General features: G+C 39.9%; 1 protein-coding gene across 7 annotated transcripts in view; it reads left to right on the forward strand.

Moving 5' to 3' along the window:
• The first annotated feature begins 6128 nt into the window (after positions 1-6128).
• KAT6B (lysine acetyltransferase 6B) overlaps positions 6129-27444 on the forward strand; it is a 122665-nt gene continuing 101349 nt past the window's right edge. For 2 of the 7 annotated variants that reach the window (XM_085312276.1, XM_085312277.1), the window contains exons 1-2: positions 6592-6737; positions 13420-14315. In XM_085312276.1, coding sequence (XP_085168402.1) covers positions 13695-14315 — 621 coding nt within the window. In that variant the 5' untranslated portion in view covers positions 6592-6737; positions 13420-13694. Of the gene's footprint in view, positions 6343-6589; positions 6738-7945; positions 8224-13419; positions 14316-27444 lie in introns of those variants that run through there. The other 5 variants (XM_085312274.1, XM_085312275.1, XM_085312272.1 and 2 more) reach the window with 5 other exon arrangements.

The following is a 27444-nucleotide window of genomic DNA, read 5'->3' on the forward strand; positions in this document are numbered from 1 at the left end:
TCAGGGCTGGTTCATCCCATCCTTTGTGGTAGGGTGGGTATGCCCGGAGACCCTGAGCAGAAGGGGAAATGCTCTGTAGCATGCAAGGGCTTTCACCGTCCATTGAGTCTGAAATGTGGTGGGAGTGCCTTTCAATCATATTTCTTATTGCTCTGGCTGCTCATCTCGTCCTGCTGTACATCAAGGGTTGCCTATTCTGATTCCAAATTATGTGGGTAACACCCACTCTACTCATTTCAATTTCTTCATCTTATTAATGGGATTTTAAAAAATACAGCAGAAACCAGATGAGAATGGGATTAATGAAAATATGCTCATGCTCCATCCTTCCCTTTTTTTTCTCCATTTTTCTTGGCAACGTTTGACCAATAAAAAAATGTCAAAGACTTGAAGTCTGGAAGATTTCCCCTGGCTAAAACTGAACTAGAATGTAGTACACCCACATCACAGTTGGAAGTTGTGAGGATTCATTCATTCACATCAAGGATTTTCAGGATCTTTTAGAGGCTCAAAGTAACCTTATTTAGCAAAACTGCCTTTCCAGTCTCTTTTGTTGGCTTCTAAGTACTGAGGATGGCCTTCTTTTCATCTGAAGGGCTCAGAAAGTGTGATGCCAGGCTTTTTGGAGAGGCTCTTTTCTTTTTCTCTCTTGTCCATTTGCATCAGGAGAAAATTATAAAAGTAACGTTCATTAAAACAGAAAGAGTTACAGCAGTTTTGGGAGCGTGCACACACAAAAAGAAAAGCTGTTGGGAAGCTGTGAAAAGGATTTTGTGCGAACTCTAAAAAGAATCCCCCCACCGCCATGAAGTGACAACCCAATATCCCCAAAGGGAACAGCAGGAAGGAAACTTAAACCTGTGGACAAAGTCAACTGATAATGATTGGAGAGTTAATTACTTTAAAGCTAACAAAGACAAGCTGAGGTGTTAAAATGGCTCCTGCAAACACACCAGCGTCCTCCCCTTTCACCTGGACTAACTAATCGCAGCAGGACAGTAGCATGAAGGGCCCGTACAGCTCCTGATTATAGCAGCTTTCACTAGCTCTGAGAAAACTGATCTTTATTCATTTTCAATTCCATCCTTCATCTCATCACACTGCCCTAACAAAGTATTACAGTAAATGTGCAGAAAAATGCAAAGGTGCACCAAGTTCAGTGATGCTGCTTGGTACAGAGACCTGCAATATCCCATGCCTTCCTCTTGGGATTAGCCCAGAAAACATTACTCTTGTGCCCAACAGTCAAAATGCTTCCTGTCATATCAGTGCATTTTGCATGGGTAAAGGCGAAACTTAATCCAGTACAATTGCAACTGACAAACTGCTGTTGGCTCCAGGTGTTAAAGTTTGGGGTTTTCTTCCAGCAAATTTGTCTTGGATTACCCTTTATATTAAGATCCCATTTGCAAGGGCTAACACAAGATTAACAGGTGTTTATATGTAAAGCCTTTGCAGTTTAAGTACATTGTTTCAGATGTGTTTCAGATGATAATGAGCAATTGTTATAAAAAATACCTATTGACTAGATGGATTTATAACAATTAAATAATTGTTTGTTAAAATATCTATTACTCACTAATCCTTTATAATGTGTGCATAAATACTACACTGTTAGTATGCACTGTTGTAAAGTACTGTCTATAAGAAAGACACTGTCATGTAAGAGCCAGATATTTTTTCCTGCTTTGCTTTTAGCCTCATTCCTTTGCACTCCTAAGTTCTGTTGCCCAGTTGCATCTTTGAGATGTATAATAGTTAATGTAACAAAAAGATGAGGCCCTTGTAAGGTTTCAAACGTGCATTAACAAGCCACCTAATTTGTTCCCTTTGACTAGCCCAGCTACTCCAAAACTGTAAGCAGGGAGAAGTGATCTCTTGCGGTTAGAGCAGGGCCCTTGAAACTAAGATGACTTGGGGCTTTCCTGATTCTGGCATCCTCTACTAGCTGTTTTGCTCTTTGCTTTGTATCTGACTGGAGAACAGGAAAAATAACATGCAGTCACCTAACAGAGCTCTTACATGACCTAATTAATTAAGGATTGTAAAACTCTTGATATATCAGGGTGGAACATTTGCTGGAGTACACTGGAACACGTGGGATTTATTATTAAAAAAAAAAAAAAAGTCATTGTCTCTGTCCCTGTGGCATAACAGCTGATCTACCACAAACAGTGCTATTTCCAAATTACAGTATCACATCAGTTATAACTCTTGAGATTGTTACAGCATTTACCTTATAAGCTGTTACATTCAGGAACTAAAAAAGCCCGCAAATCTGTAAGATTGTAGAAGGAAACTATTTTAGATTATTATTTCATTTCATTAAATACAATAGATGAAACGGCAAATGATTGGAAAACTCGCACATGTTATTCACTCTGTATGTATGTATAGATATATGTATCTATGTATCTGTACTAGTATTTGTTAACAGTGTTTAAACTGGGCAGTGATGCTCTGTTGTGTATAGTGACGCATACCCTCATATTTAAACCAAAGACTGCAACTTGTATTTAGAGGTATAGATTTAGTTACATGGATAAGTAAGTCTTTCACATTAAATTACAATCTAAAAGGCTGTAAAAAAAAAACAAAAAACCAAAAAAAAACCTCAGAGGTGAAAAAGGAAAAGGCTATTTCAGTCCAGAAAGAATATAGAGTTGAAGGTCATAATTAGGACTACAGGAAGGTGCTGAACCCATGGCAGATAAACCAAGCAGAGGAAGTAGTATAGGTACAGAATATTTGCGTTCAGATAATCTGCAGAGACATGTTCAAAATGACTGCACAGACTTTAAGGAAACTCATGGCGCTTTTAGAATGACATGTCTCCTCAAGGCCACTTTTCTCAACGGTCTGTGCCAAGGCAGACAATTTCTAGGTGACTGTGCTCATATATTGCCTATGTGTGGTACTAACAGTAGGAACATCCTGGCTTTATTGAAGTCAAAGGAAGTTTTCCCACTGAATTTGATAGGAGGTCAAGTTTTCACCCTAGAGCAGCTCCAAAGATAAACAGGCATCTGTCACTAAACCAACATGAACAACTAAATATTTAATTCTAAATATGTAACAAATGCTGTCTTATAATCACTTCAAAGAGAGGAAATGCACTGAATGAAGGATGGGCATCTTGAAAATAATCAGTATGTGCTTTGAACGATTGAGGCCTTAAATTGCAGAGGAGCTGCTAATTTGTTAATACTTAACTGCTTCCTGTTTGACTTCAGCTAACAAAAATAAAAAGTTTTACACTGAAAACTGAACTTTCATCCTGATCTTATTTCTGTGGAACCCTAAGTTCACAAGGGGCTGAATTTGTCTCTGGAGAAACCCTACTGGTTCTAATGGAACTGTACCAGAGATTAAAGCCCTCACAAGCGAATTCTTAGATCCTGCAGTAACTTCATGTACAAGAATGTTCTCACTGATTTCAAGAAAGGTTTTGCACTCTAATTCAGCATTACCTTTCCTATAGTGCTGATCTCCATCTTGCCTTATACCACTGCTATACAGATAGTGTCAGTCTTAAGATTCTGATTTTTGAGAACTAAATTCAACTCAGAACATGCTCAGCTCTTAACCTTCTTGATTTCTCTTGCTTGTGACCCCAAAATAGTAAATGTGTGTGCATTTTTGGAATAATCCTAAAGTCATCTAGAAAATAAACATATGCTTAATTAAATGGGTTTACAATATAGATGTGCAAACACGCATATTTTTTCCACAGGAGAAAAAAAACATAGTAAGGATATTTAAAATATAATTAAAGCAAGGAAATGAATAGGACAGTGTGAACTGGGCCATAATGCTCCTTTCTAAAAGCAGATGAGAAACTGTTCTTGAATTTAGGGACTCCTTTTTAGTATCAGGGACTCTTCTCAGCAGAGGAGATGGGTATATTCAATGGGTAGGTGTCTAGAAATCGGTTACTGCTCAGTGTCATTAACTGTTGTTATACTTAGTTTCATAGTGGCTGTAAGAGAATAAATCCCCCAAACTTTGATGGGACAAGACATTCTAAAGTAATTTCATTGCTTATACTGACTTCATTGATGAGCTTAAAACTTTTGTACGGATATTTTAACGTCTTTTGTAAATAAGCAATATTCTGTATTTGTTTACATACAGTAAGACAGGCACATTTCTTACCTAGATCACAAACCAGAATGCACAAAACGTATTAGGACATTCTAAATTGGACCATTCTAAATTGGACATTGAACTGTCCTAAATTCACACCATGCAATTCTTTTGAAGCCATTATTTTGAGAAAAAGTATAATTGACAGTGATAGTAGATCTAAGTTCACTGGAGGATGATTTGTGTATCAACAGGCTCATGTGCTTAACTTCACCAATTTACATAGTGTTAAGTACACCTGTAAATGCCAAGATTTGTAAGAATTTATCTTCAAATAAAAGACTCCTGAATGTATGCTAAAAACCTGAACATAACAACTGAATTCTGTTGGCCTATAGAATTTATTTTTAGAAGAGAATTAAAGTGAGAAGAAAGAATGGAAGTCCTTAAAACAGAAACTTTTAGGATTCTTCCGTGTGCTAAAACTTACATCTTCAGCACACTCATAATTTCAAAATGGCCAAATAGATTGTCAGATTGTGGTGGTTTGTTTCTTTAATTGGTGCCTGCCATGCCAAGTTTCAGTTTCAAGACATTATTTTTCTCTTTTACCAATAACCAGGTTGTAAATTCCTGGTGAAAAACAAGTTTACAATTGAAATGTTGACACAACACTCGGAAGAGTGTTGCAAATGTGAAGCTCTGCCACAAATTGTGCCGTAATGATTTATATTGTTTCCAATAATTCAAAAACCATTTTCAATCATGGCAAATCCTGCATAATACATGAACCTTGCAAGATTTTTCCAATAAATACTAGGTTACTACATAATGAAATTTCCCTCTATGTGTTTTTAAAAGACTGAATCTGGCAGATAAAACACCAAGGAAAAATCCTCAGTCCACAGGTACGGTATCATATAGACTGGAATAATATTTTTACCTACTAGATTTCTGTAAGTAGGTCATTCAGTTTTACAACGCTCTGAAACATCACCAAGGAGTTTCCTCATACTGTATCTGCAGCAACTGACTCTTCAAAAAAGTTGCACTAATCCTTAACATTTACTAAATTACAAGGGAAACTTGGTTCCCTTACTGACCTACATGCAATACATGATTGAAGAAAGACCTTAACCGATTGGAGCAGGTCATTTTCTGCCCATTTTAAAAGGAGATTCCCCCCCCCCTTATTTTTATCTTTTACTTGTATTATTTCTTCTTCAGGCCAGGTATTAATTTTATAAAACTTTGCAGAAAGGCACCTAAATGTGACGTGTCGCCCTCAACTCATGGAAACAGATGTCCAGGAGACCTCTGAAATGAATCAAGCCTGTCAAGGTATTAAAACTTTGACATGATGAGCGGTGTTTGGCAGCACGGCAAAACGGCTTAAACCACTTCAAGTCCTTTTATGCGCATTATCACGTATCTTCCTCAAAACGTCTCACTACACGTACAACAAACTCAACGGGAGGGCAACATCTGTCATTTGTTCACCCTCTTCTCTGTCCCACGTACTAATTATGGTTGCCTCGAACACAACCCTCTTCCTCTGGACTGAGGAACTGTTGAAGCTCTTTCGGATGGATTTCCTAGTGACTGCGTGTGGTGCTCTTTCTATTGAGACATTTTAAATCTGCACAGATTGAAGGAGGGGAAAAGAAAAGAGAAGAGACCCAGCAAACCACCCCCAAACCGCGCCGCCCTCCCTCCTCCCTGCGGAGCGCGGGGCCCCCGGGGGGGCCGGCGGGGGCCGCTGCCCCTCAGGCGCCCGCGCGCCCCGCAACGGCCGCTCAACGGCCGCCGCCTGCCACCCGCGCTCGCGGCCTGCCGCCGCGCGGGGACGCGCCTCCCCCCAAACTTTCTTCCTCCCCCCTTTCCCTATTTTTTTTTTTTTTTTTTTTTTTTGAGGGAGAAGCAGGGGGAAGCTCAATTTCCCACTTGCCAACAGCAGATAAAAAAGTGGGGAGGGACCTCTTCTGTCACAGCCTATGTAGATTAACCTTTAAATTAGCTGTTATCAGGTCCTGTGTCTGAGCACCAGTCCTCGCAAATCTGCGTCCGTTCAGCATCAGGAAGGCTGGAAGTCTGGGGTGGGTTTTTGTTTTAATTCCTAAATTAATGGTAATTGTTCTTATGGTTTCCCCTCCCCCGCCGTGAGCTGAGCGGTTGTGTCTGATCTGCCCGTCCACCTTTTAGTATTTTGGAGTGAGAAGAGGAGCCCCGCGGTGAAGGAGGAGGAGGGGAGACAAGGTATTCTGTCTATATTCATTTTTCTTTTTCCCCCCTTTGCAAAAGGGGCTTAGAGAAGGTACCTGGTGCAATCAGTCCGCTGGCTGGGGATTCCCTCCACCCCCTCCCCGGCTCGTCTGGCTCTCCTGGCTGGGTCTCTTCAGTGTGTATGTGTTTGGGGAAGGGGGTGGGGGGAGGTTGTGTTGTTGTTGTGTTTCTGGCTCTGGTTGCAGCCAGGAGAGAGAGCGAGCGAGCGAGCGAGAAACAGAGAAGGAGAAAGAGAGAGAGAGAGAGAGAGAGAGAGGAGCCGCGATCGCGTTTCAGGGGCAGCACATTCCGCAGGAACCGCTGCTGCAGAAACATACAGGCAGAGAAAGGAGGTCATTGCAAGCAGAGGGGGGAAACCTGCATCAGAGGTTAGATTCCCAGGAGTTTATGGGGGGGGGTAATAAGGAGCATGCGATGGGTTTTGTTTTGCATTGGGTGACAGGCTGCAATTTACCGTAATAACCCTCTTTCCCTCCCCTCTCTCAGTGCAGGGGGCTTGTCACTAGGCTGGGTACTTTTTTTTTTCTTTTGCATTGGAGGCTGATGCACGTGTTTGCAGACACTTGTGCTTGGTAAATGTATTGCAATGCCCTGCGTTTTGCAGAGGAGGGGGAGCAGCAGCAGGAGGTGATGGCTGGGTTGGATGGGGTGGGGAGAGGGGGGAATGGGGTGGTGGAGGGAGGCAAGGGATGGCTGAGGTTTTTGTGTTGCATGCTCCCACCCTGCCTTTCTAAGGCTGCGATTGTTCCTTCGCAGACGGGGTGACAGAGAAGTCCCTGTGCTTCGCATGGCGAAACTTGAAGGGACCTGCATGTGACTGTAGAGCTGAGAGTCATTGTCATCGTCCCCGTTTCCACCCCCTCCTCCCCTCCCTCCGTGGTGCGGGGTGTGTGTGTGTGCGCGCGATAAGCGGCTGCCAGTGCCAGGCACCTTGGGAGGGTTACGCTGGGAGCATGTTGTTCCATCTTGCCCGCCCGGACGAGTGGCAGGATCTGAAGCACGCGCGTGACGCTCAATATTTAACGCTGTTTATTGGTGTGTGTCGCGCGCCCGCCCGGCCGCGCTGGCTCAGGCGGCCTCCGCCGGTGTCTCCTGCTAGCGATCACCCTCTCGAACAAACTTCAGCGGCAGAAGCGGGTGGGGCGGCGCCGGGTGGGGGAGGGTAGCAGAGCCAGGGGAAAGCAGACGGACAGCTGTGGTAGCCAGTAGGAGGGCGCGCTGGCGAGAGCGCTCGCCCCCACTTGCGGCCGGTGGCCAATCGCTAGCGCCCGGGGCCCAGCAATGAGGCAGGCTGGGCTATGGCGGGCGGGGCATGCACGTGTGTGGCGGCGGTGGCAGCCAATGGTCGCTCTCCAGCACTGCCCTCTCTGACAGGTAGGCGGAGTTGCGGGTGGAGGGAAGGGGCGTGCCCCGTGATTGGCACGCCCCGCCTTCCAATGGAGGAGACAGATCGGTTGCTGGGCGGATCGGGGCCGGGGTGGGCGGTTGATGGACATCGAGCCACGGCCTATAAGCGTGGAGCGGCGTGCGCCTCGCGGCCCAATGGCGGGCACTAGTGGGCGGGGCGCAGGGTAGGTAAGGTTTTAATGAGACTCCATTGGGCTGTAATCAGTGTCATGTCGGATTCACGTTAAGTACAACAGGGCGAAACAAAATGGCGGCGGCGTAGGTGAGCCGAGCCGAGCCGCGGCGGCAGGGGCAGTAGCGGCGGCCGCCGGCCGGGGGACAGCGCAGCAGCGGGGGCAGCCGCCCCGGCGCAGCCTGGCAGCGGGAGCAGGGGAAGAGCCGGCAGCAGGGGGAGCCGCTGCGGCGCCTGGAGGTGGCTCCTCCCCCGCCGGCCCCGGTCCCGCTGAGGTGAGTGGTACCGGGGAGGGGGGCTCTGGCGGCCCGCCTCCCGCGGGCGCGGCGGCGCCGGCGCTGCCAGCCGCTTCCGCGGGCGCAGGTGCGCGCCGCCGCGGCCCCCTTCCCGCCGCCCTGTCGTGCGGGGGCGCCGAGCCCGCGGGCTTGGGGTTTCCCCCTCTGGAAGGGGGATCCGGAGCGCGGCCGCGGGGGTTCGGGAGCTTGCCCCAGCTCGGCCCCGGTCAGATCAACGGTACCTCGGCGCTAGGCGCTGCAGGCTTCCGTGGCTTAGAAACGCTGCGGAAATTATAAGTAAGTTGAGGGAGAAAAGCAGCGTTTCAGAGGTGGTGTTCAACCCATATTGGAGCCTTAGACCTCACCTTTAGCGTTCTGTCACAAAGCATTGAAAAAAGCAAACAGAAATCCTCTCTGTTTAAGATCACTGTCCCAAAGCAGAAATACCTTAAGGGAAACCCTCTCCTGCAGGTAAACTGCTGAACAGCAAATGTTACCTTCTCATGTTCACTGTTTTCTAGTTACCGTATTTTAAAATACTCAAACCTTCCATTGAGGAGGGTGGGGAGAGTTAAATTTGGGTAATCCTGATGGTGTCATGTTGTGGTGTTGCTGGTTGTTCTGGTGGTGCTTGTTGATGTCATGTTGTCACCGCTTCTTGGCGTGTGATCTTCAGCTGGCTTGTGGGGGTATGGCAAAGTGCAAGCACTTCGTGTGAGTTTCTTCTTCAGGTGCACCGCTTCGAGATCCTCCCTCCTCCCCTCCTGCCCCCCTCCCCCGGCTTTTTGTTTAGTTTTGAAGTTGCTACAATGTCTCCTCGTCTGCCTACAGTTAAAGCATGGAAGTGTCAGTTCCTTTGCCTGTTAAGATTGAAAAGTACATGTTCTATGAAGAGTAATGAAATAGCTGTTCTCATGATGTGAATAATTCTAAGAGCATCACATACACTGGGAATCCTTGTCTGAATTTCCTTTTCTCTATCTCTTGGTGTGTGCTTGTGTTTATTTGAGATAGGGAAATAAATATCTTGCCTCTTTTGCATCATTAATTGAGATGGAGGTGCTAGAACACAGAGCTGATTAGCTGCGTAATTCCAAGTAATGGGTTGGAGGGGGAAAAGAATGGCAAAGAGCTTATTTAATGCAATGGCAGTTTTCTCTCCTTGCTCGTCTTCTGCTGCAATCCTTACCTGACCCTGATGCTGCAGCAGAGAGCTGACCTGCTACTGCTTCTCCTATATGTGTGCAGAACAGGTAAAGGTGTTTTACAGGTCACCAGCAAGTTGCAGAACTTGCTGGATTTTTTTTGTTTGTTTGTTTTCTTTCTTGTTTTTCTGGTTGTTCTGTTAACCTCAAATTTTAAAAGTTTAACTGCATTTACAATTATGACAAGTGAGGCTTTCATGATTTTCTCCAAAATAGACTTTAGATCATGTATTCAAAATGCTTTTGGATACTTGTGTAATGAGTTTTTTTAGTTTTGTTTGGGGAGGGGAAGGGAAAGGAATAGGGAGAACTAGCTAAACTCTTTTATTTCATTTATTTATTTATTTTCACCCCCCCCCCCTTTAGTACAAAGCTTGTTTTCAAAATCTGGAGTGCTCAAAAGTAATTCCAGATACTAGTTCAGTCTAAAACAAGAACTCATTACAGGATTATAGGATTACTGATGACACCTAAGAATGACATGTTCAGTCAATGCATTTAGATTCAGTTTTACAATAGGTGTGCATTTTATAAAGGATGTATTTGCATTCATTTTAAATCTCAAGCAGTTTCATGATCTTGCAACTTCTTTGCATTTATCTGATTTATAACTTAAGTAAAAGGACAAGCCTTGACTAGAGATGGCTTTTCTTGTTTTAAAAGTAATCTCTCTACAATGCTTATGTTCTGTAACTCTTAAGTAGCAGATTTGTTAATAGATCAGCGGTGTACTAACATTTCAGAAGCTTCAAATTGTATTACTATGTTCAAAATAAGGTGTAGTAGAGTACTGAAGTTGAAATCCATATGAGTTACTAAGAATTTAATGGCTATTGCCAAAAACGTGGAAGTGGTCTTATGTACTTGGGAGTCTGGAGAATCTAATTGCCGTTGGATGGGTTTTGTTGAGATTTTGATTAAAGGTTTTTCAGTTATAAAGGGAAGAACACGGAAAGGCTTGAGTGCCTGCTACCAGTTTCTAATTACTTGCAAAAATTGGTATTTCCTCCAAATCTGAGGGGGTGAACATCATACTTTTATGTTAAATGAGGTATTTGCTGTTCTTATAGCATTGGAGAAATGCAGTTCTGAATTTAAAAACTTCATTTTGAAGCTCCCTGTGTTGTTTTACATTGAACCTGGAAAAATTCTAAAGCAGTTCTGTCCCCACACATGCTGAGTGATTGGAAGTGTTTATACTTACATGTTGCCAATCTTGGATCAATACCTGTCTTAGCAGAACTTGATTTATGAAAAGCCTTTTAAATTTATTGCTTCAGGATATTAAGCTGGACTTCGTTTCTGGCAAAAAATGTTTGTTGTTAAGTGGTTATTCTGAATCTTACAGGTGGTAGACCTTTTAATGTCAGTTGTGGAGGTCAAGGTGCTACACTTCAGTACCTATACAGCCAGAGGGACAGAGAAACAAAAACTCTTAGTAGTATTGAAACAGTTCAGAAATTGGACTGGATAAGCTTTGCATAGTTTTCTTAAGCATAATGAACTTGGATTCTGTTGGAAGGAGAGAATTTAAGATTTCTTGCTTTTCTTCTGAAAATATCCTGCCGTGTGTGGTGGAAATTCTGTGCTCCTGCTGATACACTCAACTGGTATTGATTTAGTAGATGCCAGAATTCAGGAGGTTGTATGACACATAGGGAATTTAAGTAAATAAGTAAAATGTAGTTCTGAATATATATTGCTGTGAAACTCCTGCATCAAGCAGCACACTTTAATAGAGCTATAGGCTTATGCTCACCTTTTGCCACAGTCACTGGCCAATAAAAATTCCTGTAACCCACAAGTTACAGCACTTACACTAAAATGTTCATCAGTGTCCGAATGCCTGAAACAGACCCTGCACTGTGTGTTCTGGAATTTAATGGAAGTGATGTGGTTGCTTGTACAAAATTTAACATAACAGTACAAGCTGCAGTAGATTTAAAAGTGAGGGAAATATGTCTGACTCAGCAAATGCAGTTGTCAGTGTTTAACTGAGCACTGACCATCTTCATAAAGATTCGTAGAACAGCCTAACTAAACAACTTCGCATTTGAAAGTAGCTTTCTAGGAATCTGATTTTATATGCAGCTACAAAGAATTTCCTGAGCTAAAGGTTTTCACTAGCAGGATTAAATTAAAATATTTATTCACAGATTAAATCATTGTTTTGTTACAAATGCTTGAAATATACAGAACGGTTACCAAATATAACATATGAACGCTGCCTGGAAGCAAGAGACAGGATCCACTCCTCTCTGTAGATCAGTGGGGTTCAGTGTAAGGGAGTCAATTAAATATTCAGGCCCTGTATTTGTATTAGGAATGTGTCTTTTCATTCTGGCATCAGATGGACTTCAGTATTTACAAATCTGAAAATACTTAAGCTCTAATCAAACGTAAAGAATGACAAATTCATGAAATCATCTATGTCTTTGCTAAGTGTGTTTAAAATGGTTTTACATTCAGCAGTAAGCAGCTGCTATTCTGTTACTAATCCTACTGTGCAGGTATAATAATGTGTGAAATACGATCTGGATGTATTAGATGTTGGGTAAAGAGATGGGTGGGAAGGGTATAGGATGAAAAATCTTACTTTTAGTCATCCTCTTTATAGTTAGAGCAAATCTTTCTAACAAGTGAAAAAAAACTTAAATTACTGCATCAGTTCAGGTTTTGGAGAAATGTAGTTTCCACTTCTTGCCAATAATTTATTTGAGTTTCTAACTCCAAGTGAAATCCAAGATGACTTGACTAAAATAGAAATGATAACCAAGACTTAAAGAATCATACATATGACTATTACAAACTGTGGCAAGCAGCCTAAGAAATGATGCGTTTGTGTATCTGCTTGCCCNGGTTTTTCTGAGAAACTGGAAAATCTTCTTTACAAGAGAACCAATCTATTGAAAATGAAGCTTTCCTTCTTTCTGGTGTTTGTGTGTGTATTTGGCTTTAAAACAGACATGAACAGAATTGTGGAACTTAAAATGTTGTCACTTAGATTCATGGCAGAAGAAGCTATTTTAAATTTAACCTCAAATATACTTATTTTTTCATTAAATGACTGCTGTCTTATTTTCCTTTATGTGACTTACATATGTTGATCTGCAGAATGAATAAATTCCTGATTGAGATGTTCTTTTGGATTTATTCAACAGTTTTTTTTGTAGGTCACTGAATCTTTTTATGGAAAGAAGTTGTTCTTTATTACACTGCATAATAGTAAGTAAAGAAAGTGATTCTTGAAACTGTGAGTCACTGACAGAGCTCACCTTGTCAATATGACCTCTTTATATATATTCATGCTGACAGTTTGTTTATGTGAAAATTTCTCCAGTTACTTCACTTTAATTTCTGTTTCTGAGAGCCTGTATCAAAAAAGTGTCCGTTAACAGCACAGCTTAAGATGAGGCATACATTTGTGATCCATTTCTGTGTTGTAACATTGCTAGGTATTAATGAAGGATGCAGTACTAGTAATTCAGTACTGATGTTTTGATATTGATTCTTCTGAGTTGCATAATCAGAATATAGCCTAGAGTTAAAGACACTGCTTTGCAAGAAGAGGCAGTGACTAATAATTTGACTTTCATCAAGCCAGGGTGTGGTTTTTTTTCTTTTTCTTTTTTTTTTTTTTTTTAATGCACTAATCATGCATATAGTCATTTTCTTATATCAGTGGATTAAAAAATGGTTTTTAGGCAGTTTGTGTTTTGGAAAATATTTTTCCGATATTTGGCTGAATAAAAATTGTCCAACTAGTCAATAGCAGGCTAAATATTTAGCCTAAATATGCTGGATGTAATATGAAATACAAAGTTTATATGGCTGCTTGTTTGGCATGAGGAGGAAACTTATCAGGTGGATTTTGGATAGTCTCACAGAGGTTTTGCCTTCTGCAGTATCTACAGTATGAATACATGCCTGTTATTTAAACTACTTCAGCACTAACTTTGTTCTTCCTGTCTTTTCCTTTCTCTGTTTCAAGGTTGAACTGAACTTATTTGTAAGGATGTACTAATGTCATCACAAATGAATCCTCTCTACCCTTCCATTGAGGCAAAGTAATTACAAGTTTCAGTCAGCAGATACTGCGCTGCCTTTTCTGTCTCCTTAGGATGGATATTTTTGAGACACATCCAAACAGTATGTGGGATCCTTTGATTTGTTTTTGAGGTGTGAAAAACCTCTGAAAGATCCCTTAAAAGGATAAGAAGGAACCTCTATGGGTAACTCTTGGCTGGAAGCAATTACTGGTCAACCATGGTAAAACTCGCCAACCCACTTTATACGGAGTGGATTCTTGAAGCTATACAGAAAGTCAAAAAGCAAAAGCAAAGACCATCGGAAGAGAGAATATGTCATGCTGTTTGTGCTTCCCATGGATTAGATAAGAAGACTGTTTCAGAGCAGTTGGAACTTAGTGTTCAAGATGGTTCTATTCTCAAAGTTACCAATAAAGGCCTTGCATCCTACAAGGACCCAGATAATCCTGGACGGTTTTCATGTATTAAACCTGGCACTATTCCTAAATCTGTTAAGGGATCTAGAGGAGCTTGTAATGAGCTTCGTAATGTGGATTGGAATAAACTTTTAAGAAGAGCAATTGAAGGACTTCAAGAACCAAATGGCTCCTCCCTGAAAAACATAGAAAAATATTTGAGAAGTCAAAATGATCTAGCAAGTATTTTCAACAATCCTGCTTTTCAGCAGAGATTACGTCTGGGGGCCAAACGTGCAGTGAACAATGGGAGATTACTGAAGGATGGACCTCAGTATAGGGTGAATTATGGAAGTTTGGAAGGCAAAGGAACTTCCAAATATTCCAGTGCTTTCCCAGCTTCTCTTCCACCTGTCAGCCTTCTACCCCATGAAAAAGACCAGGTAAGTTGGAAAACGAAAACAAGCGTAGTAATGGAAAAATAATGATTCTCTCTCTCTCTTTCTTTTTTTTTTTTTAAAAAAAAAAAAAAACGTACCTATATAAATGTGTGTGAGTGGGGATACAGGTCAAAGTTCCTTGCAGAATCAATTCGGAAAAGCAAAGTTGGTTTAGCTGGCCATGTCCTGCCATTTTGTTTTGAATAGTGTACTCTTCGGATTTCCTGTAGGTAAAAAGCAGCAGGGAAGAGAGCAGTGGATATGTGCTCTCTTCTGGGTGTCAAACAGTTCTTTGTCTTGTCTGTGTGGTAGACTGATAATCTTGAAATCTGCAATCTGATATGTCTGTGGTGTATTACCTTCACTTTCTGCATGGGCATGCTTGACTTTTGATTTTTTTTTTTTTTCCCCTTGTAGTTCTAACACCAGCTGAAACTGAAATACTGCCAGTAGAACTCTTGATATTTAAGACTTTTTTTTAAAAAAGTGGAATGTAGATAGGCTTGACTTAAAAACTACTGTTAATGAGAACTGGAGCTAATGTAAATATGTTAGACATCTAAGTGAAGGTGTCAGAGGGACATATTGTGGTTAACTGCAGAATTCTCTTAATTCATTTTCTTTGGCCTTCCTACATGTTGTAGGAAGCTGCTGTTGTTTGGCCCTTATTTCTAGTTTAATTATTCGCAGGGTCTAAGCCCTTGCGGGAGCTGGGAGGGAGGGAGTGTTGATCAGTGTTTTGTGTAGGATATACATACATATTGAAAGGATAGTGTCAAATGCACGTCTATAGGTGTTCTTTAGTCATTCCTCGTTTAGTGTGCAGAAGTGTTTTTTGGATTTTCAGTGTACTTGAAATGAAGCAACTTGTTCTACTTGAATTAAGTTACTTAAAATAGAATATTTCCAGTGTTTGAACTACTTGGTAGTAAAGTTACCTGGCGGTTGCTTTGGTCATTAAAAAACCCAGATTATTTTGTCATTGTAGTGCTGCCATTAGCATCTCCTTCTACCAACTCATGGTGGTTTTTGCTGATGTTCTTCCTTCAGCTGGTTGTAAGGAGTCAGAAGGTGGAGAGAGGAAAACTGTCTTGTTATATGTGAATCTAGTGGAATCTACAAGAGCGGCTAGGTTGCGGAACTGTCTGAGACTAGACAATACAAATATTGGTACATGCAGGTGGATTCCCCCCCCCCTTTTGGTGAGTTTCCTAAGCCTATCCTAAATACAATTCTTCCTACGTGTAGATTTCTATTAAATTGGACTTCCAAAGTGTTTGAAGGATGTGTGGAGCTTCATGCTTAATAATCAGAATGGGAATTCAGGACTTCTACTTACTGTGCAATTACTGCTGTAATCATTCACTATAAAGATTTAATTACTTGTAGTGATAAAGCTATCTACTGTTTAAGAGATTCTTTAATTCTGATAGTCCACAGTGGAATGAAAAAACTCAAAAGTCAGAATACTGAGGAACCAAAACCATTCAATGCAACAGTGCTTCATGTGAATTCTCTGGAGTGGGGAGGGAAAGTCTCCCCTGGTAGTCTAAACATAGTAATTGGCATCCATCACTAGAAACACTAGTTGGGTCATGGTGCTGAACAAGCTATTTCTGCCATACTAAAATACTGGTATGAGGATAAATCTGTCTTTCAGAAGTTAGCCAAACAAATCTGTTCTCTAACAAGTGCTTTGGCAAGAAATAAACTTTCGTTTGAGTGCCTCAAAATTAATAGTGTGACTTGTGTGTAAAAACTGTATAGCATGTGTCAAAAGTTTTTCTGTGTCAGGAAAGAGTGTAAGGTTGGCAAATCAGCAGTTGATTTTGTGGAGTTTGTGTCCTCAAGTGTGCTATTTACTTGTCTTAGTTATGAAGCAGATTATTGGGCTAATATATGTAGAATTGGCTTAAATATAGGATAGATACTGGTCTCTAAACTATGTGGCCTTTGACTGTAGTATAAGAAAGGACAATTCTAAAACTAACCCTGTAAATAGGTACCCCTCTTGTTTATTAGGATGTTATTGAATGTTGATCTGACATTCTTGGTGATTCACGAGTGAACAAAACAACACTATTAAAAAAAAAAACTGTTAAGCTATTTTTAATAGTAGTTTAAGTGGTGATATAGGGCATGTCAAGATTATTTATTGAATTTGATTCAATAAACTGTAGCCAAGTAGCATTTATTAGGCAAGGCTAGACTTGGAACAAATCAGTGTATTTTAGAGCTTCTTTATTTGACTGTTTATGTAGCTAGCTCAAGTAAGAGCTTTGTTTCTTTTTTAATATTAGAGGTGAAGTTGAAATATCTTTCATGTTGACTTTTAATAGGGAAATAAGTGTGTGTGTGTGTGGAAATCTGTTCAGATGATTACAAAGTTTTTTGCGTGTGTGTGTGTGTTTTTCTCTTCTTTTTTCTTTTTTTTTTTTGGGGGGGGTGTCATTTTGATCTTTATGTATAGTTGACATCTCATCAGGATGAGACATTTAAGATCTAGTGCATTTGAAGTCTGTTCAGAGAGTTTCCCCCTCTTTGGCAAGCCAAACTTTCACACTTGCAGTGCAAAATGCAGACACTGAGCCTGCCTTCCTGAGGTTTCTAGTGCACCAAAGAGATAGATACTGCTGTAAGGCAGTTAGCTTCAGTAATGGCTGAAGTTAGTTTTGCAGACCTGGAACCTGGCTATGGGAGTGTTCAGTGATGAAATACTTGTGTGGAAGAGGGAGCTGGAAGTGCTACCTTCCCTTTTGGTGGTGAATGGAGCTGCTTAACTCTTGTCTTCCGACCCAGCTGGTGATTCAAAACAGCTAGATGCAGTCATCTTGTTTCAGTAGGAGTAGAAATAGGACAGGCTAAAGCTGCTGTAACTAAATGCAACTATCGTGTTATTTCCTGTTCTCTATAGACCTGAAAGGAAGCATTTGTTTAAAAATCCATTTGTTTCCTTCAAACGTTGTGTTTTGGTGCTTCTGAATTTGTGCAAGGCATGTGAACTCTCAATTACAGGAAGCAGAAGAATGTAGTGCAGCTATTTGAATTTTATGTTTCCCCACCCCTTTCCATTCCTTTTGACATGCAGTCTTGCTCTTTCATTCCCATATGAAGAAATGCAAGTACAAGGCCAATAGGAAGGACAGATTTCAGAAAGTCAAAGAGTTGTCATCAAGTATACATTCTGTGCGTGGTGTGGTAATATATCATGTACATGGCTTTACATGATATAACATGATGAGCAGCATGAATTAAATTTCAATAGGACTTGACAGTTATCTTGAACATTCTGGCGGCTATTTTAAAATGGTGCTTAGATTCAAATTATCTATCCATATTAGGTAAGCATCTATCCTAAAGTGTTAAATTAATGGATGCATTAAAGGAATTGACTGACCTCTGGCCAGAGGCAAAACAGTCTTGACAACAAACAAAAACTGAAAACAGAGACACTTCCTAGGATAAAGCTTAAAATGTTATTTCTTCTTTCCTGCAAATGGAAGAAAATAATGAGCAGAAAAAGAAGGAAACTTACTGCTCAGTAGTTTGTTAAAACTATGCGTTGCAATATAGTGAAGTGTGCAAGATCAATTTTAACTGCTCTTATGTGTTCCTTATGTTCAGGGTATCTTGCATACAAATCTCATCTCTCACGCTTCACACCTTCTCACCCATCATCTCCTGAAAAGGGCTGTACAAGTATGTTAATCAGAAAATGCAGTGTAAAAACTGAAACCATTGTAGGAAAGGGTGCGAACAGAGGGGAGAATGGGCCTGAACACGTCTGTCATGATACTGAGCAGTATCTAGGTTTTGGATAAGCTTTTCAGTGCATCAAAAAATACTTCTGGAATGCAGTAAAAAATGGTATTTAAAAGTCAATCTTAAAGTCATTAAATGATGTAATGGATATTTAATTTATCTTTAATGGGGTCAGTGGAAGAACAGCTGTGTTCAGTGACATTTTCCATGTGTGTTCCTTGTTCTTTGTTACTTGGATAAGCACTAGGAAGGTTCTGCAATTTGGAAACTGTACGAAACCTACCAGCCTCTAGCTGAGTGCAGATGCAGTGTGGATGCAAACTTGAAGAAGCATATGTTTCTCTGCTGTAGACAGGATTTTGCTTGCTTATTTTTCAATGTGATTTAAAAGGAGAAAATTTTTATTTTTATTTTATTTTATTTTTTTAAGGTCATGGCCATTTGTCTAACAGTTTAGAGGATAGTGCGCCTGTATAGCGTCTCTGTTGTTACATCTTTTGCTTGATATACCTCAAGTATAATGTGAAAAACACGGAAGGCCATTTGATACCTACTTTTTCTGGTTGTTCTTGGTTCTTCAGCTCAGCAACTGCATTATTAATTGCTTCCATTTGATTCTTGGCATGAAAAATTTTCCCCTTTATTTTCATTTTTTTCTTTCTAAGTTGATGTTTATGTAAAAACAAGCTATTTTATTTTTTCGTACTTTGAACTCCTATTTAATTTTGCTTTTGCTGGCCTATGTCCATTTAACTTTTCAAAGTATGACTTGGTGTGGTTTGGATTTCATTTTTCTGGGATGCAGCTTGTGGCAGTGCAGACACTGGGTGTTCCTCCTTCTGCCTTTTAGGCAAAGGGCCAATCTATAGTGAAGTTTTTTGGCATCCATGGCTCCTCCCTGCTCTGCTCCTCAGCTTCCTGCCTTCCTGTGGGAAGGCGACAGGAGACTGTTGGCTGAGATTTCTTTGCTTGCTTTGCCTTATCCCTTCTGGCCTCTAAACTTTTTCCACTGAGCAGAAACAGAAAAGCTAGGCAGAAAGGAAGCGCTACGGAATGCATCTTACTGATTTTTACACTTTCGGGAATATTCCCACTACCTAACATTTGGAGGTGACTTTACCTGAAGACTGCACGTGGGGTTGATTCTAAGCATGAAAGTGGAGTGATAGGCAAGTTTTTACAGGCGAGCATGTGCAGTGCTCATACTGAGGAGACCACAGATGGAGTGTGGAAAAAAAGGGGAAAATGAAAAGTATGCTTCAACTGTCTTAGTCAATAAAACACCACTGTAAAGATAACCAATACTTTTTCCCTTGTGACATATTTACAGTGACAAATGACTCAAATGCTATTGTTACTTGACGAAAAAACTCCTGTGTTTGTGCTTCTCTTATCAATTCACAAGATGCGCTATGATTTCTTGGAAGGCTGGCTTGTACATCAGTGCCTCTAGCTCTGGTCCTTGATTTTTTGAGATGATCATTGGATGTTGCTGCTCCCTACAGTGTTTTCTTTCTTTNNNNGGGGAGGGGAGGGAGCTGTCCCTGTAGTTTCTGAAATACTGTAAGTACCAAATTTATGCAGAAGCTGAATGAATACTTCCAAATGATTTCTATTCACACCTGAGATTCTGGGGCTCATCAGAAGTTGGAGAATACCTTATCCCATCTACTGAGTATTTAAAACTGAAATAGAAAAGCTTTGTCAACCTGTGTTCTGGAGAAACAGCTCATATCACTGTAAATAGATACCAGGATCTCTTCAGCTTGGTATCTTACAATCCAACACATTCTGACTGAGCTGAGAAACATACCTGTGGAAGTTTTCTTCAATCGTATGGTGGGAGGGGAATTCAGTTGTTTTTTCCTAAGCTAGATTGGCCCTATTCTTTCATGATAGGGGAAGTTTGGGTTTTTATTTCTGGTATTAGTGAATTTAGTTTCTGGGAAGATGTCATCTATTTGCAGTTTCCTATAGAACAGTCTGGGGAGACCTGACTCATCCTTTTCTCCAACCTGGATATAAAGTCTAGCAACATATTTCCAAATGATGCATGTGTAATTGTAGTTTATTAGGAACAATTCCAAACCTATATTGTGAGCTATTTAGTCCTAAGGACTGCTGAAATTTGATTATCTAATTATTTTATTTTGAAGACAAACTGATGTGATATACAATCCTGTATTGAAACTGACAGCAGTGAGTTTAAAACAAACAAAAAAAAACTTGTGTAGTTGCAACAGTTCTGTTCATATTTGTTCATCTACAGTCTTCCTGTGAACTCTCCTTCTAAACTGGGAGAGACACTTGATCCTTAAATCGTAATTAGATTTAGAAAATGGTAATTTTTACTTGCTTGTTCTCCCTCTCTCTCTTTGGAGATACCTTCTTTGTGAAGATTTTTCTTCTAGTGTATAAAAAGAACAGAAGTCTGCCCCTAGAATTAAGGAGAACTGCCTTGGATGTTTTCTCTATGCTACATCCTTAGTTGCCTTAGTTTAAGGGTTTCTCCTCCTCTTTTTTGGCTAATGTTCAACCATCATTGTACTCGTGAGTCTTTGGTGTTTATTCTGCAGCAATTGGAATGTGATAATAATTCCATGTTGTTTCTCAGTGTTGCAGCCGCTTGGTTGTAAAAGAGGTCATGAAAAATCTTGGTACTTTGCAGTTGAGGGTCTCTGCAATTTCTTGATAGATAATTCTTTCTTAATGTATAAGATTCCAGAGCTGTAAATCAACTGCTGATCAGATGGAGTTTTCCAATCTGACAGTTGAAAGTTGCAAAATACCATCATTTTTGGGAAAGAATAAGCATTGTCAAGCTAGCACTGAGAGAAGTGTTACTTGGTCAAATGACTTAAAAGCCTTTCTGTGTGACTTTGAATGCATTTAGGATCTTTTTAGTAGCTTCTTTCAAAAGGCAACTCTTCTCTGTATGCAGGACTGTATTTGAGCAAGTAAAAGAAGAAAGTCTCTCCCTGCAATTGTGAGGCTCTGCTTTGAACCTTATGCCTTGCAACTTTCTGGAACGACACTGGGAGAGTTGCTTACTGTCATGTCCTTGAACAATAATGTTATGGCAATGATTGTGAATTAGAATTGTGATTATTAAACTGTAGAATTTTGAGAATGAAGTGCATAAAATGAGGCACCGCTTAGCCAACGGTTCCTGTACTGTTCTTGGTGGTTTGCTGTCGAGAGCCTAATTAATCATTAAACTAGTACGATTTTCTCTGGATACTAGTGATGTAGCATGACATTCTTTATAGTGTGGACTATAGTGCCTTGCTAAATGATTTCCTTGTTCTGGCAGTTAGAGAAATAAGAAGCATGGTGGATAACAGTCTTGACTGTAACTAGATTAAATGGCCTAAAGTGTTTAAATAACTTAGCTTGGAAACTTAAAAGCTCATCTTGAAAAACTCTATTAGGAAGTGTTGCTAATATAGTACAAGGTTGCAGTGTTACTGTTTTGGCATCTGTTAACTTTGCTAAATGGCTATCTGAAATGTGAATTTGTGGTTGTGATTCTCCAGTGTTTAAGAAGCTAGATATAATAAGGATAAGTAGTTTTTAAATTACTTTTATTTCCAAACTTAATAGGCCTGATAAATACCTTCTAAGTCAGAAGCTTAGTAATACAGAACTGTGCGGTTGTAGTTGGGAGTTCACTGAACAACTTAAAATTGCAAGTCTCACTGACTTAAGCTGATAAACTTTTGTTGGAGATGGGGAGGCTGGACAAAGCATTTAACCTTTTCTGATTCCTTGAAGTTCAGTAGACTGGGAAGTGCAGATAGCTGATGGTGAAGTAGGAACCCAGCCACACTGGACTGTGACTTGTTCTGTTAGTGCTTTGATAAAGATGTCTTTGGAGTCTGTTGTGTTTATTTTGATTAAAATTTTAAAGTGTGAATACAATTAAGAGTAAGTTAAAACAGAATTTCTGCAAGTACAGAATTTTAGCACTTAAGAAAACTGAAAATAAGAATAGTTACCAGTATATGTATTTTACGGTTAGTCTAGCCATCTTTATTTCCAAAATGCAGACTAATTCTGCTTTTCAAAATGTTATTATTGAATAACCAATTTAGAGCAATTCAGGGGTCTGTTATGGGGGCGATGAGGCAAAGGTGAGTTTTAACCAATAAAAATACGTTGTGTGCGACTTTGCAATAGGATGTGCAGATACATTCAAATATGTCTGTGTATGCTCTGTTCACCAGGACTTACAAGCTGACTCTTTCTGGTGGGGTGGGATATGGCCGGAGGCTGTGGCAGGATCCTGTGCTTGACAGGATTTGTGTGGGTGGGTGGGTGGGGGGGGGCTTGTGTGTGCCCGTGTGCGCATGCACCTCTGTTTTCCTGAATTGTCCTGATGTTACTCAGCTGCAGCAGCTAAATGGAAGTTACTTGCAACCATTTCTTTTTCTAGAAATGCAGATGCTGGATTATTGTTTCAGTGTACCACTTACTGTTACCACTGTGGTGAGAGGGGCTGTTCTGTGTGTGTAATTTTTTTAAAGCTCTCTGGAAGATCTCTGTTTGTATACAACTTCTTAATAAGACTATCTAACTGACTAGATATTCTTCCTCCATTTCCCCCTTGCCTTATTCTTCCTTAAAACTAGACCTGCAGTCTGAGCATCACTGTGCTGTACTGACCCAAAATTTTACTGCAGTTTTGTGGCATGTCTTGAGTGTGTTCATAATAATCTTGCTGAAAACAGAGTTTTGCTTGGAATAAATCTGAATCAAAATCCCCCCCCCCTTTCTCCTTCTCTCCTGTCTGCTTATAGGACTCCTATTTCAAGGAGCATACCTGGTGTTACTTCAGTTGGTATTGTAGATGTTAATGTTTTTTTTTTCCTTCAAGTTCACGCAGAAGAGTTCAGTTTTTAATTGGCTGGTACTAGGCAGTATTCTAAAATATAAACAGTGTAAATTGTTAGATTTCTGTATGGATCACTCCAGGACTGCTGCATTTAGGTTTAGGTGAGAAACATTCTGTTTTTATAGATTATTATGACTTGTTATTGTGACTGTTACGTACTGTGGGGGGTGTGTGCACGGGAACTTTGGAAGAGAACTCTATGGGCTTGTAAAACCTTAACTCTTGTGTCCTTTAAATAGTTATAGGTACGAACACGTAGGAATTTGGGCTTTCTCAATAGTGGAGTAGGCTTGAGACTTCTACAAGGACTCTGGCACAGGAGAAGAGAAGTTGATTGATCACAGCAAAGTCGTTTCAGTGGCATGGCTGGTGTTCCCTCATCTAGGTAGAATCCCTGATAGAAGTGGGGGTTAGCATAAACTGCAATACTAAGGTTGCCACGTATATATATATGTGGTGTGTGTGTATATATATATATATATATATATTTTTTTTTTTTTCCTCTGCTGTCAAGCATTTAATTTTGTCTCCAGCGGTATCTTGAGATTGGCTTCAGATTCAGATCTTTTGTTTGTGCCACAGTGGTGATAAGGGCTGTTTGTAGATTTAGGAATTTTTTTATGTAATGTCTGTGTATCTGTGGCAACATTAGCTAGCAAGATGTGCAGCTGACTCAGTGAGACAGACATGTCTGCAGCACGCGTTAAACACTGAGTAGAAGTTGTCATGAACTAATAAGGAGTTACAACTATGAATTTTTATCTTTACTATACTCCTTTCAGGTGTTAGATGTGTATACTTTTTAAAATTTGTCTTTGCATGGGAAAGTCCTGTTGAAGTGCCTTGTTTCAGCACTATCTATTACAGAGAAGATGGAGTCTGCCATTTCTCAGAGATACGCAGCAAAAGGATAAGAGGCACCTGGGATAAGCTGCAGCAAAGGAAATTACAATTAGATGAAGGAGAGAACCCTTCATAAGGTTGGTGGAACATGGAACAAGGGCTCAGGGTGGCCATGGAATTTCCATCCTTGGAGATAGTCAAAGCTTGATTAGGTGAGGCCCTGACCAACCTGAAGAAACATTTGAGGTTGATCTGTATTGAGCTGTAGTTTGGGATAGATGCTGCAGAAGTGTGCCTCAGCCTATGGTATTCTATTATTTCAACCCAGATTGAAAGTTTGTTTGTGTCTTCTAACTGTTGGCTAATAAAGCAGAACGTGCAGTTTCTTCATGCAAGGCTGTGATGTCAAAGCCCTGCAGACAGCTACATAAAATAGTCAGAATGTGAGCGTAAAAAGTTTGAGGGAGAGAAGCTTTGTAAATCATTCATTCCTGGAAAATTCTCTCTTTTGAGTTTGTGTTTCATAAAGGCTTTTTTAGAAAAGTGTGTGTTCTGATTTCTGCTTTTTTGAGTGTCTTTTTTAAGACTTCAGGGAGTTTAGAAATCATTGGACTTCTAGCTTTATATAGAGGAGGCTGGAACTGAACTCTGCTAGGCTTCATTTAAGTTGCATTGTTATCTTACATGGATGCCTTATATCAAACTGCTTGAACTGTTGTCTTGATATTGATCTATAAAGGTGTAGATAACACCGAACATGAAGCACTATGAGATGGAATTCTTTAAAGTGCCTAGGATAGGTGGATAATGAGCAGCAGTTAGCCAAGTGGTTATTCAGAAATAGTTTAAAGGTAATGAGAAAAGCAGTGTTTGATAAGCCTAGTAAATTTAAGACAAAATAATCTCCACTTCAATCACTGAACTTAGTTAAACAAGCTCTGTGCTTACAATGGCAGCTGCATCCCTCTCTCTTCCTTCCGTTCCTAATTTAAGACACTCAGCTTTGATTTCCTACTTTGTTGCTGCTCTTTTATTTTGTAAACACTAGTAAACCTGCTGTAGGAGTCAGGTTAGCAAGGAAACTAGCGATAGTGGGAGAGGAGGACAGAGCATTGACTTGTATAAACTGACTAATAACCAAATATTTAGTAAAAAGCTTACCCACTGAGGCTTATAAGAATACATAATAGAGCTTGTACCTACACATGGTATTTCCTGATCTGATTATTTTTGCTCTGCCTTGAACTATCCAGCTCTTTCTTTTGCTCTTTAATCAGTTTTTTAAAAAAGTGTCACTAAGATATTAATGTTTTAAAAATATTAGTGCTTCTTTATTACTGGAAAATTGTACAGTAAAAATCCTATTTATTGTTTTATGTTTGGCAACATGCTCCACTGGTTCAGCAAAGCGAGCTTTTGTTTAGATGCAAGTAATAAACAAATCCTGAAGTTCTAAAAAGTGTAGATAAATCAGTCAAGAAGTGATTGCAGAAAACCACTCGTCAGGGTGGAGTCTCATCTGTTAGGTAGCAGCGCATGCTATGTGCATATGGACTGATCCGTTACTGAACTTGCATGTGCATATATTTAACTGCATGCTGTAGTATCGGAGCTCACACTGGTTTAGAAACCAGTGACTTGTTCTTCTGTGGCCATTTGAGAATTAGATTCACAAGAGGTATGTGACAAACAGGAAAGTTCCTTGGGTCGGGTCACTCGACATTCCTGTCTGCCATACTGCTTGAGGAAAGGGAAATAATAGGAAATTATGTCTTTTAATGATTCTAAATTTTCTTGAAACAAATTTTATACTACTGCATTGTTAAAGATGATAGCTTCCGTTATAGCCATCTATATATTGGATTTTATTCTCGTTCAACTAGAAGTAAGATGCTTTACCTTGGAGAAAACGTGGAATACAGTGGCTGTTAAGGAACCTCCTGGCTTTAGCGAGCCCTTCTGCTTCAGATCTGCTATAAACTATTTAAAGACCAGAAATCTGAAAATACGAGTACTTGTAGTCTAGGCTTTACCACTTCCAACTTCTGTTATGATGGGCAGTTCTTTTAACTTCTTTATACTCTCATGAAATTCATTTAAAAGCAAGTGAGTAGCTGCTCATCTTGCAGGCAGGTTGTCAGCATAGACAGCTTCAGTAGACAGCTTCAAAAGTGTTTTCAAATCCAAACAGATGAGATGCTAACAATCTATTTATTTGGAAAAATGAACTATTGGAGGAATTTGCTCTCCTCTTCTGCTTTCCCTCCTACCCCCAAGTATATCCCAGTAGTCACTTTTGGCGGGGGCGGATTGCATGGAAAGGAATTCCTGTCTGGTTTTCTGTGCTTGGTGTCTTTCTTCCCTACCTCCCCCAACTGCTCTTCTTAGTACTTGACATCTAAATATATGGAGTAAATGTTCATAGCCCCTGTCTAGTCTGAAACAGACCTTTCTTAAATCAACATTTGCTGCATCCTGGCAATAAAAAAGAACATGAGGACTCTAGCTTTCATACAAAGCTAGGGTGTTCCTTTGAATATTCCTTTTGTTTGTTTTTGTGGGAAGTTGTTCTTAAGATGTTTGTACTCACTGATTTCAGGTTCTGATAGTTTCTGTATGCCTTTTATGAAAACTATAACATGACAGCAGTAATAGTTTTTCAATAAAAGAAAAATGCCTGTTTGGGGGTCTACAGGTAACACTTGCTGCTACTCATTTTGCTTTGACTTTGAAGGACTGATTTCTGAGCAGAAAAAGGAAATGTGAATGAACACTTGGCTAGCTCAGGTGTGCTCTGTAAGTGAAAAAGCTGTACACATTTTAAATCAAATATTTGGTACACTTGACACGTAAATCTCTGACTGATATGAGGCACTTTTGCAAATTGTAGATCCATAAATTCCTCCATTTAAAATGTTTGAAATCTGGTTTCTTTTTTGTTGGCTGTATTAATTTTTCCTGGAAACCTGAGGTGAATCTGACATGATCAAATGTGGTGTTGCTAATCTTACAAAAGTGCTCTAACTTGATAGAAATAAACTTCTGTGTAATATTAGGTTGAAGAATACAGTAAGCCTTGCCTAAGGCTGTACTGTCAGCAGTGAATACTGGCAATCTAACCTTGAAAAATGTCATTCTGAAATATGAATGAAATGTCTGAAAGGACAGACTGGACCTAACCTAATTTGGCAGGAGGAAATGGAGGGAAGATACTTTCTGTTAAACTTTTTTTTTTTTGGCTTTGGTGCTTTTTTTTAAAAGTGTCTTGGCTGTAGATAACATCAGAAATGAGCGTTACTGTTATCTTTACTTTTTTTTTTTTTTTTTAATTTGAAGAATTTAGAGGTTGCTCCTATTTGTGGAAAGTAGTCTGACACAGTGGGTGCAGCTGTCAGGAGGTGATGGCTAGCAAAAAAGGAAGCTTATATGCAGTGAGGAGGCTGTCTTGCATAAACACATATGAGAAGCTAAAACCAGAATTTCTATTCCACCCACCCCTTCTTTGACTTTTTTTTTATTTTTTTTATTTTTTTTATTTTTTTTATTTTTTTTATTTTTTTTATTTTTTTTATTTTTTTTATTTTTTTTATTTTTTTTATTTTTTTATTTTTTTATTTTTTTATTTTTTTTATT

This window comes from Rhea americana, unplaced genomic scaffold, assembly GCF_003343005.1.
Source record: "Rhea americana isolate MKP2758 unplaced genomic scaffold, rheAme1 scaffold_36, whole genome shotgun sequence".
NCBI lineage: Eukaryota > Metazoa > Chordata > Aves > Rheiformes > Rheidae > Rhea > Rhea americana.